General features: G+C 39.3%; 2 protein-coding genes across 4 annotated transcripts in view; one reads left to right on the top strand and one right to left on the bottom strand.

Moving 5' to 3' along the window:
• ERI2 (ERI1 exoribonuclease family member 2) overlaps positions 1 to 21,536 on the top strand; it is a 49,593-nt gene that overhangs the window by 9,571 nt on the left and 18,486 nt on the right. For all 3 annotated transcript variants that reach the window (XR_012000610.1, XR_012000611.1, XR_012000612.1), the window contains exons 10-11: positions 2,987 to 3,063; positions 10,185 to 10,346. The gene's annotated coding sequence lies outside the window, so the exon portion shown is untranslated. The remainder of the gene's footprint in view (positions 1 to 2,986; positions 3,064 to 10,184; positions 10,347 to 21,536) is intronic.
• ACSM3 (acyl-CoA synthetase medium chain family member 3) overlaps positions 1 to 21,536 on the bottom strand; it is a 38,118-nt gene that overhangs the window by 1,864 nt on the left and 14,718 nt on the right. The window contains exons 3-13 of the mRNA XM_072753704.1: positions 17,876 to 18,145; positions 17,180 to 17,390; positions 12,368 to 12,575; positions 10,062 to 10,205; positions 9,789 to 9,945; positions 9,437 to 9,516; positions 7,851 to 7,974; positions 6,441 to 6,521; positions 4,032 to 4,133; positions 2,739 to 2,866; positions 2,529 to 2,628 (exon numbers count right to left, since the gene is read on the bottom strand). Of these exons, the coding sequence (XP_072609805.1) occupies positions 2,529 to 2,628; positions 2,739 to 2,866; positions 4,032 to 4,133; positions 6,441 to 6,521; positions 7,851 to 7,974; positions 9,437 to 9,516; positions 9,789 to 9,945; positions 10,062 to 10,205; positions 12,368 to 12,575; positions 17,180 to 17,390; positions 17,876 to 18,094 (1,554 nt within the window). The 5' untranslated portion in view covers positions 18,095 to 18,145. The remainder of the gene's footprint in view (positions 1 to 2,528; positions 2,629 to 2,738; positions 2,867 to 4,031; positions 4,134 to 6,440; positions 6,522 to 7,850; positions 7,975 to 9,436; positions 9,517 to 9,788; positions 9,946 to 10,061; positions 10,206 to 12,367; positions 12,576 to 17,179; positions 17,391 to 17,875; positions 18,146 to 21,536) is intronic.

The raw sequence follows: 21,536 nt of genomic DNA on the forward strand, positions 1-21,536 counted from the left end.
GAAAATTTCCTTTTAGAAAAAAAAATCCTTTCAGAAACTCAACAGTGCACTAAGCATAGCCTCTTGGGTAACATCTAAGCCTGATCTAGCCTAGTTTCTAGGCTCAGTGTGGCCCTTATAAAGAGTATTCATACCGCATTTGCTACATTCTTGTTGAACAGACAGTCCATTGAGACTGTCCACTCTTCATTCCAGAGATACTTGTGTTGATAAAAGGCTGTGAAGATTCCAACAGCCACTTTGCTATTACTCTGACAAATTTACCTAACCCTGAGGAAAAAGAATAGAAGGTAGTGGTAACCCTTGCTCTCTAATTGGCAGAAAACAAGGAAGACTTCATCAGTTTATGCTCACAAAGCCTGTTTCCAAAATTCATTCTTCCTTGAAATGTTTTGGAAAGGGACGGCTGGGTGGCTCAGAGGTCTTCGGCTCAGGGCATGATCCCAGGTTCCGGAATCGAGTCCCACATCCGGCACCCTGCAGGGAGCCTGCTTCTCCCTCTGCCTATGTCTCTGCCTCTTTCTGTGTCTCTCATGAATAAATAAGTAAAATCTTAAAAAAGTTTTGGAAAATCCTGCCCTGCCCAGAGTTTTTGGGCTACCTATATATAATTTTATCCTATTCATTTTTTGATACTTAAGAAAATGTTTTTGTATTTATAACATTTTTTTGCTTTTGCTCTTTTGCTTTATTAACATTTTTATGAATTAAAAAAATTTAACTTTGATACAAGTGAATCATTCAGAGCCAGATTATTTTAAGAACTAATGTTTATAATTACTGTTTTGCATATTGATGACTTCTACACCTTGGGTAGGGTCTATTATATCTTTACAAAAGTTTTTTTTTTTTTTCAAGATTTTTTTATTTTAAAGAGAACCCACACAACAGTAGGGAGAAGGGCAAAGAGAGAGAGAGGGAGAGAATCTCATACTTAACCCTGAGTGTGGAGCTGTACACAGCTCAATCTCATGACCCTAAGATCATGATCTATGCCAAAATCAAGAATCAGATGCTCAATTGACTGAGCCACCCAAGTGCCCCTATAAAAATCTTTGTAAACCATTACAAAAGATAATAAATTAATAAGGAGCACCCTAACATGATTAAGAGCATGAACTCTAATATCAGATGGCCTGGGTTCAAATCACACTTTGTTGTGTAATCTTGGGGAAGTTAGGATACCTCTGTTTCTGTTTTCTTCTCCAAAAAAAGAGGTGGTGAGAACTAAATAGGTTAACATATACAGGTCCTGTGTAAGGCTTACAATACCTGGAATATACTAAGTCATCAGAACTACTAGGTATTAGTTGTAGTAGTGTTAGAAGTACAAATTTTTTTTTCTTTTTTTTTTTTTTCAAGATTTTATTTATTTGTTCATGAGAGGCACAGAGAGAGAGAGAGGCAGAGACACAGGCAGAGGGAAAAGCAGGCTCCATGCAGTCCTGACATGGGATTTGATCCCAGGTCTCCAGGATCACACCCCAGGCTGAAGGCGGTGCTAAACTGCTGAGCCACTAGGGCTGCCCACAAAATTTTTTCTTAACCAAAATCCTTAAGTCAGCTTCAAAGTTTCTCTGAAATTCTGTGCAAAATTTTGCATTTTTATGAGAAGAGACTACAATGGTGGCTATTTAATATGGTAGCCAGTAGCCACACGTTACTATTTAAATTAATTAAAATGAAATAAAAATTTTCTCAGTCACATCAGCCACATCCCAAGTGCTTTATAGCCATGTATATTGTATCAGATGGTGCAGATATAGAACATTTCCATCATTGCCTAAGTCCAATAGTGCCTTATGACCTTCAGATTCCAAAGAGCTTTGTGATCCTACGGGTGTAATTTGGAGTGAAAAGATAAACTTCAATAATCACAGAATCACTTCCCTGTTCTCTTTTATATGGAATTTTGGAGGCCTTGCCTGGCAAAGGGGGCCTGCAGAATAGCATGGAACCTTTAAACCCAAACCACCATCTGATCATCCCCACTAGGATTGAGCTTTCAGGAACACATGTGACTTGACTTGATTTCGGGATCATGAGTTCAAGGCATAAAGTTTAAGGACCCCTGCCTTATTCACAGGTTATTTTCTGAATCTTCTACTTGTCTTCCTACCCAGCCTACTTCTAGTTGCCTCAGTTCCTACCTCTGACCTTCCTGCCACCCCCGATATTTGATGCCGGCCTATCCTCCTCAGCTATACTAGGGATCATGTTGTTTTCCAGAGCTGGGTAATAACTTAATCCTATTTAGCTGACCTCTAGCATCGTATCCTACTATAAGCTGGGGGTTGTTGACATTCATATCATCCCTCTATGGAAAAGATTCAAATTCCTTATATTTATATTTTCAGTCTTATTCCTGGCAGTTCTTTATGATTAGCATATTTACTAATGACCATCTGACTTGCATAGTTAGTGAAACATTTGGGTAATTCTGTTTCAATGAACTGTTGAAAAGTATATGTTAGACTGCCAACAAATTATAAAGTAGAAATGAATCCTTTCTTTCTTTTTTTTCTTACCTCTCCCCTGATGGGGTCTGGGCTGCTGACAACAGCTGCCTCTGCAACTGCAGGATGTTCAGTGAGGGCACTTTCTACCTCAAATGGTCCAATTCTGTAACTGGAAAATAAGACATATGCCAACAATTTATAAAGGTGAGCAGCAGGTTCATTCCAGAACACCAATGATCAATTAACATGTGCAATTGACATGTGCAGATGAAAAATTACCCAGAGGATAATATGATATCATCTGATCTTGCAACAAACCAGAAATAGCCATCTTCATCCATATAGCCCCGATCCCCAGTAATGTAGAAATTGCCTCGTAGGGTTGAAGCGGTTTTTGTGGGATTATCCTATGAAACAAATTGCATTTTGTTAGTATTACTGTGAATCTGATTCTTTTGTTGAGTTGGATTTTTAAATGTTCAAGGGAAAACAAAGTGTTTTTTTTTTTGTTTTTTTTTTTTTTTAAGAAGCCTTGGAATGAAGAGGAGCCAGCACGTGGAACAAGGATGAAATTCCAGCATTGAGCTAGCCCAATCTAAGAAAGGTAAACTACAGTTACAAAGATAGTCATGCTGCCATACTGAGCATTTTCTTTTCTTTTTAAAAGATTTTTAAAATTAGAGAGTAGGGGAAGGAGGGGGAGCAGAGGGAGAGGGAAAGAATCTCAAGAAGACTGCATGGAGCACAGAGCCCAATGTAGGGCTCAACCCCATGACCCTGAGATCACAACCCCAGCCAAAACCAAGAGTTGGATGCTAATCCAACCAAGCCACCCAGGTGCCTCCCTAAGAATTTTCTTTGATGTATCACTAAACACTGCAGGAGTTCAGAGATCCAAGGAGTGGGCTAATAAGTCTTTAACGTGGCTAATATCTAACACTGGCAGGAAAAGAGAGAGAGGTGAATACTCAGAGTTAAAAGAAAGCATCAGCACCTAATAATTCAAAGAACAAACTGTTTTTGTGTTTTGTTTTTACATAGAAACAGAGAATTGGTTCTATAACTTTGGCAAGATGAGAAAGGAAGTATTGTTATGTAAAATTCACTGACAAGTAGAACCTGGACCTTTGATTATATCAATGTAAACTTTGCTATAATTTGTATACTTTGATTAGAGATGAAAATAGGTTTGCAAACAGTGGGGAGCTTGGAAGGCCTCTAGTGAAAGACATTTCTTAATCTCACGGCCCCATTTTCTGTCCCTCTCACTCAAGAAGGGAGACCACTAATCAGATTTCAGGAAAATGATTGGGTACTACTGTATAGTGTAGAGGAGCAGTGTATACAAAAAGGGCTGTCTTTCTAGGGCTACCTTTTCTTACCTTCATGAGCCTTGGGAGAACAAACATTTGGGTGTTTCCTCAATTTCCTATCTGAGGGGTCACTATTTAGGACATCTCTCAAAAAAGTCCAAGCACCTATCCTAGGTGTGTTTTGTGACAGAAAGGGATAGTTACCAAGCACTTTTGAAAAATAAATAGGAAGTAAGAGGTTATTTTAAAAGTCTCTTACTACATAATGAGTAAAAAGGCCAAATGGTCGGTTAGGTAGAACTTGAATGCCAATATCTCCTTCTTGTCCCGGAGGTAGAACATTGCCATTTACATCTAAAATCTAGGATAAAAGAGAACAATTTATTTCAGGGAATTTTTATGCAAAGGTACATGTTAAATTTTTACTTTGTTTTGTATTTTTGCCATTTAACATTACAGACTTCAAAAAAAATTTTAAGTGTACTTTAAATTCCCAAGAGAAATGTGTTTATTTAAATTCTTAGTACAAATATAAACTGCAAGTTAGCAAATTGTGAAGAATAAAAATCGTCTTTAATTCTACCATCTAACATTAATCGCCCTTTTGGTGATATCTTTTGAGACAATATAAACATAGGAAAAAAATAGGATCACTTTATAATACACTTTTATAATCTGCTTTTATCATTTGCAATACGTCTTGACTGTCTTTTACTCTCACGTAAATATTTCATTACGGGTTTTCAAACTTTGTTTAACTTTGGAACAAATAAAACCTTATTTCAAGAGCCCAATATTAGTAAGCAGGGAAAAGGGAATGTTCTCTGGTTGAGACACTGATGAGTATGCCAGAAGCCTAGCTTTCTTACCCTTTTCCCAGTCCTTCTGGTTCCCTGAAGTACCTAATAGTAGCTAGCATTTCATAAGCACTGACTGCATTCCAAGTAAGAAATACTACAGTTCTAAGTACTTCACTTGCATTGTTTTCCTTAGTTCTTACAACAGTCTTATTTGGTTAGCATTATTACAGCACTCTCCCTAGGTACCAGGGGAGAGATGAATGATGATAAAGGCCTCTCTTTCAGACCTTTATTATGTGCCAAGTACTTTGGTCTGCTTTTTAAAGATATTATCTCATTTAATCCTCACAAAAAATCTATGGTATCAGTTCTATTATTAGAGCAACCAGCCATCATGGTTTACCCAGGACTGAGGCAGGAGAGTGTCCCTGAGATGTATGACTTTTCATGCTAAAACCAAGTTAAGTCCCAGGCAAACTGGGACAAGTTGGTCACCCTTGTCCCTATTTTACAAATCAGGAAACTGAGACTCTCTAGAGTCTCTCTAGAGACAGTCAGCCAAAGACACTCAGTTTATGAAGCTCAAAGCCAGACCTGAACCACTAGGCAAGCCTATCTTTAGACAAGGTTCTCATAAAGCAAGGGAAAGAACCCACATCTGGTTTATTATATAAACTGAATCAGCAATCCATTTCAAACTTCCTCTCTGATCATAAGAAGTGGGATCCTTGTTTAAAATACAGATTTCAGGGTCCTACCTAGAAGGGGCCTGATAATAAGTATTTTTTAACAAGTGTCCATGTAATCCTTATGATCAGAAAAGCTTGGGAAACATTGATTTAATCTATAACTTACCCTCATTTAGGTTTGGTGCTGAGTGCCTCATTCTGTAAATTCATCCATTTTGTGTTTTTGATACTATGCTATGGTTTTCTCTTATGTATTAGTGTCAGTTCCTTTGGCTATACCTAGCTTTGGGTCTGCTGATCTGAGAACCATTCTAACCCTGTACAAAGTGTGTAGATGGGATAATAGGATGCTCCTTAGGGACAAGGTGGTAATAATGGCCATGGTTACAGAGAGCCAGGAAATGTCCAGGCAGGCCTGGGAAAGGAGAAAGATACTTCAGCTACTATAAACTGTAGCTTCCTTTGGCCTACTTGAACCCCTTAGAAGGTCTTGACCTCTCTTATCAGAAAGGCAGTATAGTGCTGTGGTTAAGAGTACAGATATTGGAACCAGATTGTTTGGGATTGAATCCCAGCACTAGTAGCTACTAGCTATGTGACCTCTGATGAATTCCTTCCCTCTCTGTGCCTATCTATAAAATGGTTCTTTTTTATTTTTTATTAATGTACAGTTGAAATGCAATGTTACATTAGTTTCAGGTGTACAACATAGTGATTCAACAAGTTTATATATTTTTCTACACTCACCACAAATATAGCTACCTTTTGTCACCATACAATACTATTATATAACCATTGACCATTGACTCAATTCCCTATGTTGTGTCTTTTATCTTTGTAACTTACTCATTCTATAACTGGGAGCCTGTACCTCCTACTTCCCCTTCAGCCATTCTAGAATGGTTCTTATGTTGGTATGTCTCTCATAGGTTCTTTCAGGGAATCAAATGGATTAATATCTATAAAATGCCTAGAACTGCTTGGCACAAGAAACTGCTTTGCAAGAAAAAAAGTGGAGACCACTAATGTCTCTAATCTACTTCCATTACATGGAAATTAAGATATCATATAAGTAACATGAAATCATCACCAAAACTAGGAGTGTTGGGGAGGGTAGAGTGCTGTTAAGTGGTAAACCGATTGGGTCCTTAAACATTCTCCTGAAAGGGGTGTACAAACCTTAACATCAAAAGCAGGAGACGGCTTTCCCATTGAGCCAGGCTTAATTTTCATTCCCTTAAAATTTCCACAGATCAGCACCTAGTTCAGAAGGAGAAAGAGGAAAAAAAAAAAAAGAGAGAGAGAGAGAGAGAGAAAACAGAAGGAGAAAGAGTCAAGTAATGTTATAAGAAACTTAAAATTCATTTATTCATCCACCAATGCATTCATTCAACAAATATTTATTGAGAACTCATGATGACCAAGGCTCAAAATAAAATAAATTTTCTGCTCTTGTGGAGTGTAAAGATAGATGCTAATCAAATACTTAAAGTTATAACACTTAATAAATTGATAATTACTAAAATATTCATATTTATGAAAACATTTGTACCTATATTAGCATGATACTTGTTATGTTGTTTCTATTTAATACATCTGTCAATTTTATTTTTGATATTTTAATTTTTGACCAGGTACTACATTCTTATGGTTTAAAAATAGAAGCATTATAAAAAGACACGCTATGAAAAATTTCTTTCAGCTTTTCCTTTATCTGCTCCATTGTATGCCTCCTCTTCCTTACACTTTTATTAGTAGTTTATTCATTTCCCCTAGGATTTCTTCTTATTCTTATTTCTATGAGCTCCTTAAATAACCCTTTTTTAAGAGTATATTTGCCAAGGAGTCATCTAGTGAACTCTTAATATTTCAAGTAACAAGGAACTCAGCCTTTTCCATTTTTGAGGCAGCCCTAAGAGAGTTATAGGGGAATCTTTCTATAGATCTAGGATTCTTTCACTTAAAATATATTTTAATGCTCTCACTTTGATCAGCTCTATAGTGGTTTTTCTCAATGAATGCGTGAACAACTGTGTCTGTTACAGAACTTTTTTGCAACTAGCTTCCCTCCCAACTTTTTTTTTCTGATTTTATTTATTTATTCATGAGAGAGAGGCAGAGATAGAGGCAGAGGGAGAAGCAGGCTCCCTGCATGGGACTTGATCCTGAGATTGAGGGATCACGTCCTGAGCCAAAGGCGGACGCTAAACCACTGAGCCACCTAGGAGTCCCCCAACTTTTTTTTTTAAGATTTTATTTATTTATTCATGAGAGAGAGAGAGAGAGGCAGAGACACAGGCAGAGGGAGAAGCGGGCTTTCATACAGGGAGCCCGATGTGGGACTCATCCACACCTGTGGGTCTCCAGGATCACGCCCGGAGCCGAAGGCAACACTAAACCACTGAACCACCCCAGGCTGTCCCCCCAACTTTTTTAAACTATTCTAACCACTCATCTACCTCCTATCCCTCAATCATAAGCATATAATAAACACTTATTTTAAAAATTATTTACCAATTATTTATATTTATTTACAGGTTTTATTCATCCAACTAAGTCCAGCCCTGTCTTTTCAATGAGATCCTATACCGTTTCAGTCTGTCCGTATCCTTCGTAGATATCCAGACCTGTCCTTTTTCTCCATTGTTCAGTAACTTCAGGATTGATTGGTTCACCCGCACTCACACAGTGCTTTAAGCTTTTGAACTTATAGCTTCTCACAAAATAGAAAAATTAAATTTAGGAGAAAAAATGGAGAGAAATGAAAATTAGAATTATTTCTAATGAAATTCAATATAAGGTACGTTTTTGTTCCTTCCTCCTTTCCTCCCCTCTCCAATACAGAATAAACAAACCATTCTAACATCATAAAATGACTCCCAAGACATCCATTTTTTCCCACTTTTTTTGGGGGGGGGAGTGTGTGATCTGTTGAAAAAAAAAAAAAAAAGCCATGTCATCTTCAGGGAAGGTTTTGCATGATAACATTTTAAACCAGTGATTAAAAATTTACCAATTGTGTGGTTAAATTGTAGAATATTATGCAATGGAATACTGTAGAGCTGTTAAAAAATAAAAATAAAAAAATAAGTAAGCTCCTAGACAGTGCTTTCCAATAGAAACTTTTGCCACAATCAAAGTGTTCTTTATCTGCACTATCCACTGCAGTATTATCTAGCCCTATGTGGCTATTGAGCACTTGAAACATGGCTAGTGCAACTTTGGAACTGAATTTTTAATTAAAATTAAATTTAAATAACTATATATGGCAAGTGGTTACCATATTGGATAGAACTGGATAGCACACAGTTCCAGGATGTATTGTTAGGCAAATAAGAGGAAAGTACAGGACTGTGAACATATTATGTTTCTATTTATGTTTATAAAAGAGAGGGTGAGAACACTGGCATATTGGTTTGTTTGCACAGATTTCAGGGAGGATAATGGAGACCAAGGACGGGGTTTAGAGAAAGACCTTTCACTCTACATTCTTTTTTTTTTTTTTAAAGATTTTTATTTATTCATAGAAACACAGAGAGAGAATGAGAGGCAGAGACAGAGGCAGAGGGAGAAGCAGGCTCCATTCAGGGAGCCCGACATGGGACTTGATCCCAGGTCTCCAGGATCATGCCCTGGGCTGCAGGCGGCGCTAAACCGCTGCGCCACTGGGGCTGCCCTCACTCTACATTCTTATGTACCAATTGAATTTTATGTCATATGAAATATTTCCTATTCAAAAAGTTTTAACAATTTTAACAGTTTAAAAATATTTACCAATGCACCCTTTTAAATAGAATCAGTAATAGAGCAAAAGACATTCACCCCTTTTCCTATTTGCTGGGGTAGGGCTCCAAAAAGGGGTCATTTCTCTACTTTCTCAGCTCAGGTAACATTTGTCATCCAAAAGATTAAACACTTTTTTATCCATAACTACTGGGCTCAGGGGTATACCCATGGCTGAGCCCTCCCTTTCCTTTCCTCGCTTGGGAGTGCCTGCCCTGGATGTACCAATGGTGACTTAACAAAAAGCACAAAGGAGAAGGGGGAGAAGAGATTGCTAAATTCCCTACCTACTAGCGTGGAACGATGTTTTTAGGCAGAAAGATGCTTTATCTTATGGCTTCCTCTTCCTCTCTCCTACTCCCACTAAGTGACTGTTTACCACCCTTTCTTACCTGGTCATATCACTCTGTATGAGCATTCGGTATGCAGTCGGTGCTGAACAAAAGACTGTGATGGGAAACTTGGAAAGTGTCTGCAATGTAGAAGTAAACTCTTAGTCCTATTACAACTTTAATGAGTCCCCACATGTTTATGGCAGGCACAGCACAACCTCAACATTGCTTATTCTAATGTAAATGTCACACCTTTCCTCTGCATATCCTTTCAGGATAATTGACCTTCCAGATGTGAAATATCTTAAGCCATGTGGTCTACTCTGATTTCTGCTAGTTACTTTTATTCATCAGTCCTGTTAGGGACGTGGGTAAAGCATTCCTAAATGGTGACCTCTTGTGCTCTCCTTACTTGGAAGATGGAAGTTGGCTCAAAACGTGGCAAGTAATGTGCAAATACACATGCTCCCTGGATCCATGGAGAAAAGACACTACTCCAAGCAGACTTTGCCCAACCTGTGTCTGAGGTATTCCACATCACATCTGAAGGTGTCAAATCCAGCCAGAACCTGGGAAAAGAAAGAATAGTCCTGATTTAACTAAGGAGAACAAATTTTAAAAAACCAATAAATGCATCATCACCTTGGTAATTTTGACACATGAAGCTGGAGCTGTGTGAAAGTACCTTCCATTTACAGATAATCCTAAACCAAAACTGCTATGGCTGTGACCAGTCATTTTAGGAGATCCGCTTGTTCCACTGGTGAAGTAAATGGCCATCATCTCATCGTGTTTTGTATTCACACAGGTGTGGTTGTCACTGGCGTGTCTACAAAGGAAGAACTACAATGATTCTGCACATTGCACATGGCATCATAAACTATTGCCACAGAAAAGAATTCAAGAAACCATCTACTCGGATCTCTTCACCTCATAGATCAGGCCCCCATGACTTAGGTTGAATTCCAAGGTAAAAGTCATCTTATTTTTTTTTTCTTTTCTTTTTTTTTAAGATTTATTTACTTATTTATTCATGATAGATGTAGAGAGAGAAAGAGAGAGGCAGAGACACAGGAGGACGGAGTAGCAGGCTCCATGCAGGGAGCCCAACGCGGGACTCGATCCCGGGACTCCAGGATCGCACCCTGGGCCAAAGGCAGGTGCCAAACCGCTGAGCCACCCAGGGATCCCCTAAAAGTCATCTTCTTACGTGCTTTCTGGAATTAAACTAAATTTGTCATCAAAGTCCATTTATAGAGCTGGCTTCATAGATTTTTATTGTATAATAAAGAAAAGCTGAAGCATTTAAAAAATCTTAAGACAATTTATCATACCACCAGCAGAATGAGGGACGTGTGATCTTATTATAATCATGGCTTTGTGAGAACTGTGGATGTTTTCAAATGTGATTTTTTTTAAAGAAAGTATGTTAATAGAAGTCATGGGTAATGGTATAAAGCTGGCTGGTAATTCCCACATTGTTCAAGAATCAGCTATAGGAAAGTAAATTCTGCACACCCACTGTCTAAGAAGCATAGAGATTTTTTTTCTGGGAATATTGGGCTGAGAAAGAAACATTAGAATTAGAAACATCCAGGCCACAAGAATTATAGAAAAGCTGTTTTCAATGCCTAACAAAGCTCGACTATTTAGTCTATGATTATATCATTTTCTTTATTAAAAATAGTACCTATAGCTGCGTACCTATCACTTCTATTGTAGATATGATTGCTTTTGAAACCTAAGGTGGGAATATCCTACCAATCTCTCATCACTAGAGGCAGTAAACATAGCAGTTAGGAGTGTGAGCTCAGATGCCAGACTCCCTGGGCTTGAAACCCAGCTCTGCGAGATCCTAGCATTTGACCTCATTCATCTGTATTACTATAGTACCTGCTCCTTGGGTTATTGAAACATGTGAATGAGTTAATATATGTGAAATGCTTGGAACAGTTTTGGGCACTTAACCAATGCCATATAAATGCTACCCATTGTTGCAGTTATAACATTTCTAATTAGAACAGTACTTGGGTTTTGGTAAGAACTCAATAAATGTTAGCTATTTTAGAGGAGGGAGGAACAAGTCTGTAGTTGCAAACATGTTCCCAAATCCTTGAGTAAAGGTGGGAAGTTCATTCTAGAGAGGGAACTGGTTGCCAACCTAAAGCTAAGTTAGAATCAATACCTGGCAAGAGTGCTAAGCAACCCCTGGAAGCATTCTGAAGCAGGGACTGAACATCAATGTAGCTTGGTTTTCTTATTGCATCCATTAACATTAAGTGTTCTTCTTATTTATAACCTGAAGTGTTGCTAACTGCAAGGAGATGATATAGCCTACACAAAAGAATTGATTATGATCAGTTTCTCTGGGAGATGATAACAGCTCTGTGGTTGGTGCTGTGAATGCACCTCCCAGATCCTGCTGCAAGAATGAAGCACTTACTCCCCACCAGTGCTGGGAGCCCTATTTCTTCGAGATTTCTTCAGTCTGAAGAGAGCTGCCTTGCTCAAGGTCACCCCTCCTTGTAGGGGGAGCCCATACCCAGTTACTGATCAGTATGAGTATATAAAGGCCAGGACCTTTGCTTTATTTGGGAACAGCTCTGAAGGGCTGTCCAAGCCCCAGAGGTCCCAGTGGATTGGCTGAAGGTTTTGCTGGGAGTGCATGGCAGATGAATTTCTTCTTTTACTCAATCCCATTATCCTTCCACTTCCTTCATAGGTGCTGACCCCAAGACAAATCTTTAATAAACCTCTTACACAACTAATTTCTGTCAAAGAGTCTGCTTCCTTCAAGATCCTAACATACAAAAACCACTCCACATTCCTTGCTGCCTCAGAGCTTTGCAGATTATGAGTGCAGCAATAATCACCAGTTGTTCCCTTTGTCTTGTTTCAGTTTTCATTTTTCTGATCACTTGTGGATTGAATCTTTTCAGTGTTTCCTTTCCTTTGAGGGGAAGCTGTTCTACAGCAGTTATGGCCACTCACTTTATCATCTCCTTGAGGTTCCCCCACCCGTCTTTGGGTTTTTGAGATACAATTAGCTTGGAGTGCAGATTCCCACATTTAGATGCAACAGCATCTACTGCTGAGGCTAAAACTTCATTGGTGATGATGCACTTTGCTTTCGAAGATTGTAGTCTGTAGAGAATGTCTTTCTGGGTCAGCTGAGTAGTTCCTGGAATTAAAACTGTTCCTAAGGGAGTAGAAGAAAAACAATGTACAGAAGGAAGCATTTCCTTTATCATGTTAGTCACAGTAGTATAGATTGCTTATGTGTACTCTTTATGTCTCAAAATGAGTTTACCATTCAGTTTACTAGTCTCTTCCTTTCATTATTCTGCTTTTGCCTTTCAAGGGGTCTCAATACCTGTGGCCCTTTTGACCTAATATGAAAGTGTGTGTGTGTTTTTTTTTTTTTTTTTTAAGATTTTATTTATTAGAGACACAGAAAGAGAGACACAGGCAGAGGGAGAAGCAGACTCCATGCAGGGAGCCCAACGTGGGACTCGATCCAAGGTCTCCAGGATCACACTCTGGGCTGGAGGCGGTGCTAAACCGCTCAGCCACCAGGGCTGCCCTGAAAGTGTGTTAATGCTGGTTAATTTTCTTCTATCTAAAAAGCATTCATAACATTCAGCTTGGATAAAGTTTTTTTTTTCCATTGTTTTAAAGAGAATTTTGATTGAGGAGTGATATTGCCCGTATTTATTGGCTAAATGCCAGATGCTATTCTAAGGGTTTTGCATGTTTTAACTTATTTAATCTCTACCAAAAAACCCCAAACACAAAATCTATAAATACCTTGCTAAAGATCACTGGAGTAGAAAGTGGCAGTGCAGGGATTGAACCCTGTAGCCTGACCTTAGAGCTGTACACTTAACTACTTTAGTCCAGCACCTTTTAAAATATAGATGAATGTTTTATGATTTCTTTCCAACGAGAAGGATTGAGGCATTCATCTTTTCTGTGCGTCTACTTTTCCTTGCTGTAAATTATTCTTTAAGTGTAGTATATAATGGTTAAAAGTCTGTCCTGGAGCCAAACAGTCTTATAGCTTGGCCTTGGACAAAACACTTTATCTTCATAAGTTTCAGATTCTGCATCTGTAAAATGGCAATTCTATAAGATTGAGGAGTAAATGAGGTAAAATGTGTAAAGAGTGCAAATAAATATTAGCTATTTATTTCCTCAAAGGATTAATGAACTTTCAAGAATATATCTACATTTGTATCTATATTTATATGTATCCATATCTATATCTCAGGCTCTACCACTCTTAAGTCCATACTCTGGGACACCTGGGTGGGCTCAGTGGTTGAGCATCTGCCTTTGGTTCAGGTCGTGATCCTGGGGTCCTGGAATCAAGCCCCACATCAGGCTCCCCAGAGAGAACCTGCTTCTTTTCTCTCTGCCTATGTCTCTGCCTCTCTCTGTGTGTCTCTCATGAATAAATAAATAAAATCTTAATTTAAAAAAAAAGTCCAAGCCCTAAAGAAAGGGGTGGAAGGTATGCACTTCCCAATGGTTTTTACTCTTCCTAGCATCACATCAGGAAAGGAAGATTGAAGAACACATACTTGGTCATTCCTGGACTCTTGACATTAGCTCATCTTTCCATTTTGGAAAGGACAAGCCCCTCCAGTGGAGGTCTTCAGGAGACAGACAACCAAGACCAAAACACAGAGTTCTTCAGAATATCATTATTTTCTAATAAGGCAATGCAGCAATGTTTATGAGGCTTTACTCCAAGGTTATTCCTTAGAGATGTTCCATCTGGGATAAGTTATTAGCCGACCGTGGACTAATAGTTCTCTCTAATTTAAAGGCACTCTAAAAACAAGCGTTTCATGCCTAGTAGAAGCACTTTATTTAAACACGTCACCCTTAGATAATTAATTTGTGCTAATGTATTATTCATATCCTATCTTTATTATTTTTTTTAAGATTTTATTTATTTACTCATAAGAGACACAGAGAGAGGGGCAGAGACATAGGCAGTGGGAGAAGCAGGCTCCATGCAGGGAGCCCGATGGGGAATCGATCCCAGGACTCCAGGATCACACCCTGGGCTGAAGGCAGACACTCAACTGCTGAGCCACCCAGGCGTCCCTCGTATCCTATCTTTAAAAGAACCTATTTATTAATAGTGATCAGTCTTATCTATTAAAATTACTTCCTGTCCAAATTAATCATTCTGGGGAGCATTACATAGTTTCTTGCCAGGGAGCAAAATGTTACTTTAAGTTGTGGGGGAAGACTCTCATTACCATGTTTATGATATAAGGTATACAAAATGATGTTACCAATTTATACATTTGCATGAAGGGTCAGAAGACTCTGGCACTAGTAGCCCCCTTTCTCCCTGTTAACAGATCTACATGAAAATACAAAGTTTTTCCAGAAGTTTGTTTGATGGGCAAAAGAAGTAATTTTCATAATTCAATTTGGCAACAGAATTTGAAAGCCTAGTCCATCCACTTGTTCCTCTAGGTGGTAGATAATGCTTATTTTCAGCATTGTTAGTACATTAGATTTACCATTTACTGTCTCCATTTTATTATTCCTTTTTTTAAATTTTTTATTTATTTATGATAGGCACACAGTGAGAGAGAGAGAGAGAGAGAGAGAGAGGCAGAGACACAGGCAGAGGGAGAAGCAGGCTCCATGCACTGGGAGCCGGACGTGGGATTTGATCCTGGGTCTCCAGGATCGCGCCCTGGGTCAAAGGCAAGCGCCAAACCGCTGCGCCACCCAGGGATCCCTTATTATTCCTTTTAAGAGACTCTGCCTTCCTTTCTGCAGCCCCAGTAACCATGTTTGTATCAGATGAGCCTCCCTCTGACTACATCTGACTGGCCCAACCCAAGCCATGCCAGTCGGATTCTGCCTCAAGTATTTGATTTAAGAGACTGAGTGGATTGGGACATGCAGAGTTAGGGCCAAGGCATCTGTGTAGCAAACCAAACCACCTGTCAGCCAAAATGAAGAACAAAGAAATCATGTGCTAGCAGAAAGAAGTCAAAGGAACAGATGCTTGAAGAAGAGACAGACAAGAGCCATAGGGCTTCAGAGCAAAAGAATAAGAGAAAGACCAGTTGCTCTGCGTGTACTTTTTTTTTTTCTGTAAGATTCTTCAGTAGACATTCCATAATTTTCCTTGCTTATTGAACTAATATGAATGGATTTCTGGTCCTGGCAATCCTACAGTCCTTTACTAAGACAATGAGCTTAAGCAGCCTTAAGCAGCATTCATGAAAACTATCGTTTTGTTTAAAAAAAAAACTGTAAAAGTGGGACCGGCTACTCCAGTGTACAATTTACATGTACATGTGATATGAGAACTTGTAACTCTCAAAGACAAGTAATTATGATGAATGAAGGATGTTTACTTAACATAATGATTTTTTTTTAATTTTTTTTTTTTTATTTAATTATGATAGTCATACAGAGAGAAAGAGAGAGAGGCAGAGACACAGGCAGAGGGAGAAGCAGGCTCCATGCACCGGGAGCCTGATGTGGGATTCGATCCCGGGTCTCCAGGATCGCGCCCTGGGCCAAAGGCAGGCGCCAAACCGCTGCGCCACCCAGGGATCCCAACATAATGATTTTTATAAGAGTAGGGATATTAATTAACTCAACAAATATTTTACCGAGCACTTAGTATATGCCAATAACTGGAGGTACAGACATGACTCTTTCATAGTCATTGGCTTTAAGGAACATACATAGTCCTAGGGGAAAGACAAATTTATGAACAAATAGTATACTCAGACAATATAGTACATGCTAAAATAGAAATGTATACATATTTTCTAGGGGAGGTCAATAAAGAAAGCACCTGAATTGGGACATCAGGGTAGGGTTGCCTGAGAAGTGAGATTAGAGTTGAGACCTGAAAATCTAATAGAAGTTGTCCAGGTGGTTAGGTGTGAGGGAAAGGCTTTCCAAGCACAGGAAACAGTGTACACAAAATCCAGGAAATAAGAAAGATCGTGAACCTTATAGGAAACCATTTGATATAGTTGGAGCGCAGAATATGAAAACAATGAAGGGAAAGGAAGATAACAATGAAGGGAAGATTCCATGTCACATCTAAAGAAGTTCTAATTTTACCTAGTAGGTAATGGAGAGTTATTAAATAATGTCAAGGAGCATGTTGACAGGATAAAACATGTGTTCTAGAAAGAACACTAGCTATGGAGGATGGATGGGATTAGAGTAAGGTGTGGGCACACACAAAATCAGAATTAGGGAGACTTTTGGGCACATCCATTCAGGATATGGTAAATGTGAAGTAAGGCAATGACAATGGAATTGGAGAAGAAGAGGGACTCGAGAGTCATGTGGGAAGTTAAATTTACAAGATGTAGGAACTGATTTGGAAGAAGGAGTAAGCTGCTTGCTTTGGGCACCAGATGAATGGCAGTTAATCATGAGAGAAGTAAAGGCATGAAACAAGAACTGGGGTGGGTTCTTTGAGTTTGTGGCTTCACTGAGTTCCAGATGACCACAGGTCTATAGGAGGAGAAGAGTGGTAGGTATGAGGGTACTCAATTGTTAATTGGCATTTGGTTAATAAACCAATTTCATTATGAGAAACTCAACTCATAGTTTAGGTCAAAAGATATGATGGGTTTCCAACACATTTCTAAGGTTCCTGAGAATATTCCTGAGAATAATACTATATTATATACCTCAAATAATCTACCCAAATAAATGTCTCATGATTACTTAGATGTTTTGGAAAATCTCCCATCCGGCCTAGTTTAAATGTAATCAGACGGCAACACTACTAACCTGTTCGCAGACAGGCTACATTCGCAAGCCACCATTCTGGGATCTTGGGCAGAATCACAATTACTCGATCTCCTCTTTGCAGGGCACAGGCTTCAGTAAGTATATTGGCAAATTTCCTAGACAAAGATCCCAGTTCCTCAAAACTCCATCTCACTTCTTCCCCATTTCCATTTATCCACCAGAAGGCTGGATTGGAAGGTCTCTTTCCAGCCTGAGGAAAGACAAACCAAGGTCCTTATGCAGCTAAATTGTATTTTAACTGACTCAGTGGAATCTTTTTTCAGATGAAAATTCACAGGTTATTAGTTAGGACGCACACAGGATATAACTCTGGCATCTTTATTTCTAGCTGTTGGAAGCCATGTCATTTCTCATTTAGCTTGATTGTTTTTCCTTCCAAAAAGTTAGAATTCTTGTATCCCTTTATATTCTCTCCATGCTTTATCTATGCCTCATTCCCTACCATTTCTGACCTGCATACTACTACTACCTTTTGGTTTTTTAAGAAGTTAACCTTTACAGAACTGCTAACATGTTGAACCAGATAATTCTTTGCTATGGGGGACGGTCCTGTGTATTAGAGGATATATAGCAGCATCCCTGGCCAAAACTATTTCCAGACATTGCCAAATATCCCCTGGGGGCAAAGTCCCTTCCATCTGAGAAACTATAATTGGACTGGCCCTTGTTCCATACCTTTTCCATATTGGTCCATTGGTCCAGGACATCTTTAGCAAAGTTGAAATACTCTGGAATCTCCAGTTTGAATTCCTGTTTCATGGATTCATAGTTGGTAAAGTTCTGAGGGGGCACTGTCCTATAATCTTTATGCAGTACTCTCACAGAACCAGGGATTGCCAGGTGCCGAAAACACTTGGCACGAAATAATGTCTGCATGGTAACAAGAGCTAACATAAGTCTTGCTGGATGAGCTTGCACTCAGGATTTCCACAGAATCCAGTCCATCTAAAAGATAAGCAAAAGGACATGTATTTGTCTCTATCCCAAAGGTAGCCATACCCCAAAGTAGTGTAGTTTTATTATTATTTATTATCATCATACGAGTGCCATTCTCTGAGCACTCCATATGTTTCAAACACTGTACTTAGTGCTTTACTTACATATGAATTATCACTAAATCTTCAGAGCAACTCTGTGAAATGGATATTATCATCTCTGTTTACAGACAGAAAAAAATGACTAATAAGAGGCTGTCTTAGTGAACTCTGGCCACAATAACAAAATACCAAAGACAGGATAGCTTAAACAACATTTATTTCTCACAGTTCCAGAGGCTAGAAAGTCCAAGATCAAGTGCTAACCAGTTCAGTTTTCCAGTATGGGCTCTGTTCTTGACTTATAGATGACCATCTTCTCTTTGCATCCTTATATGGTAGATAGAGTGAGAGCTCTGGTTTTTCTTCCTCTTCAATTATGATACTAATCCCATCATTGGGGCCTCACCTTTATGACCTCATCGAAACCTAATTACCTCCCAAAGACCCCGCCTCCAAATACCATCACATTTTGTGGGTTAGGGTTTCACCATATGAATTTGTAGGGAGACACAAATATTCAGTACAAGACAAAGGCATTGTTTGGATTTGAACGTAGAACTATCTGGTCCCAACTCATTCTCCTGACTATGTACTACATCTTATTTTCTTCCATATGCATTTCTTTTTTTTTTTTTTAAGATTAAAAAAAAAAACTTATTTATTCATGAGAGACACGCAGAGAGAGAGAGAGAGAGAGGCACAGAGACACAGGCTCCATGCAAGAAGCCCAATGTGGGACTCGATCCTGGGTCTCCAGGATCGGGCCCTGGGCAGAAGGCATCCCTAAACCGCTGAGCCACCAGGGCTGCCCTCCGTATGCATTTCTAAAGATGTAAAGATCTGGGTCATTCAATTACACTCAGTGAAAGCAAAGATATCTTTCACCTGCATTTCAAAAGTTGTACAGACATGTTAAGGAGAATTTCCACATGGATAATCCATAAGTGAGGAAACAGAGTAACCTAGTACCAATTAGACATGAAAGAACTGTCAAAAATCAAACTTTAATTTATAGGCTGTAGTTAGCAGGCTCCCAGTAGAAGCCTACACAACCTTTGAGTCCAGACTTGAAGCTGCATTTACCAGAGATGTCATAATAGGGCTTTAACCTTTAGGACTTTTGCGTGAGAGGACCAACCCTCCAGGCCATCTAGTCCTCCCTGCTTCGTGGGAAATCATTTGATCATGATGCCATTTACTTGGCTGAGGTCTCATAAACAAGGTTGTTAAAAACATGGTTGTAGGGATTATAGGGTTCTCTTCTTCATACTTTCTGTAATTTTTCAAAATCCCTGTAATGAAATACTACTCTCACAATCATTAAATCATTTTTTTATAGAGGCAGGAGAGGGGCAGAGGGAAAAGGAGAGAGAATCTTAAGCAAGCTCTACCCATGGAGCCAAATGCAGGGCTGAGATGAAGACCTGAACTGAAATCAAGAGTGGGATGCTTAACCAACTGAGTCACCCAGGTGTCCCATCATTAAATAATTTTTAATTGCAACTCTGTGTGGTCTGAAGGCAGCATGGCTATGTGGAAGAGTTTCTATATTGATACGTTGCCAAACAATAACTAATAACTGATCTCAGCCATAAGTTTTATTCTAAATGGGCCTGGTGTTTGGCATCATGTTGCTGCACCCAATGCACTGGGAGATCTGGGTACTTCTTCTGACCATCCCACCCGTTTATGTGAGGACCTGACAAATCACTGAGCTTGAACCCTCTGAGATCATCTGGCTTGAGCACCTCATTTTTCACCTGCAAACAAAATGGAGCTTCAATAGGTTATGTCAGAGTTAGAACTAGAACTCACATCTTTGGATTCCCATTTCAATGTTTTCTTTACTATGGCTCAATAGGATTCAGTAGAGCATGATTCTCAACCAAGGCTGTGTATTTGAATCACCAATCAAAGCATTTTAAAAAATACCTGGGTAGGGGGCTGCCCTGGTGGCTCAGCAGTTTAGCGCCGCCTTCAGCCCAGGGCCTGATCCTGGAGACCCGGGATCGAGTCCCACGTTGGGCTCACTGCGTGGAGCCTGCTTCTCCCTATGCCTGTGTCTCTGCCTCTCTCTCTCTCTCTCTCAGGAATAAATAAAATATTAAAAAAAAATACCTGGATAGGGATGCCTGGGTGGCTCAGTGGATGAGCATCTGCCTTTTGGCTCAGGTCGTGATCGTGGGGTCCTGGGATCAAGTCCCACCTCAGGCTCCCCTCAGGAAGCCTGCTTTTCTCTCTGCCCATGTCTCTCTTTCTCTGTGTCTCTCATGAATAAATAAATAAAATATTTTTTTTAAAAACCTGGGTATTCTTTGGTCTTAGACCAATTAAATCAGAATCTCTGGGGGTGGGACCAGGGCATCATATTTTTAAAAATTTCCTCAGAGGATGCTAATATGCAATCAAGGTTGGGAATCACTGATCTAGAGGTGGTGCTCTGTGAGCCAGCAGATCAGCATCACCTGGAAGCTAGTTAGAAATGCACATTCTCAGATCCTAGTTTCCCATTTTACCAATGTAGAGACTAATAGAACCTCTATCAGAGAGTTGTCCCAAAGATTAAATGAGACAATGCATGCAAAGTGCTTATCATGACATCTTGCATATTACTACCCACCCACTGGAGTAGGCGTTGGCAAACTTTTTCTGTAAAGGTTCAGATAGTAAATATGGCTTTGTGGGCCATATGGTCTCTCTCTGGCAACTGCTTACTTCAACTCTGGTTGAGACAGCAGCCATTGACAAACAATTTATGACTAAATGGGCATGGCTGTGTTTCAAACAAAACCTATTTGTGGATATTGAAACTTTAATTTCATGTAATTTTTTTTTTTAAAGATTTATTTATTTGAGAAAGTGCACAAGGGGAAGGCCAGAGGGCCAGAGGGAGAGAGAGAAAGAGACTCTCAAGCAGACTCCCTACTGAGGGTGGAACCCAATGCAGGGCTTGGTCTCACAACTCTGAGATCATGACCTGAGCCGAAACCAAGAGTTGGACACTCAACTGACTGTGCCACCCAGGCACCCCTCATGTAATTTTCATGTGTCATAAATTAGTGTTCCTCTTTTGACTTTTTTCAAGTATTTTAAAATGTAAAATTAAAACTATTCTTGCTTTGCAGCCTGTATAAAAACAGGTAGAAGACTGGATTTAACTCACAGGCTATAGTTTGTTGATCTTTGGAACTAGAATGTAGGTCCTATGAGGATGGGTGTTTTGTCTCTTATGTCCATGGTACTATCTCTGGGAAATAACATAGTGTTTGGCCCACAGTATGTGCTTATTTGTTGAATAA

This window comes from Vulpes vulpes, chromosome 3, assembly GCF_048418805.1.
Source record: "Vulpes vulpes isolate BD-2025 chromosome 3, VulVul3, whole genome shotgun sequence".
NCBI lineage: Eukaryota > Metazoa > Chordata > Mammalia > Carnivora > Canidae > Vulpes > Vulpes vulpes.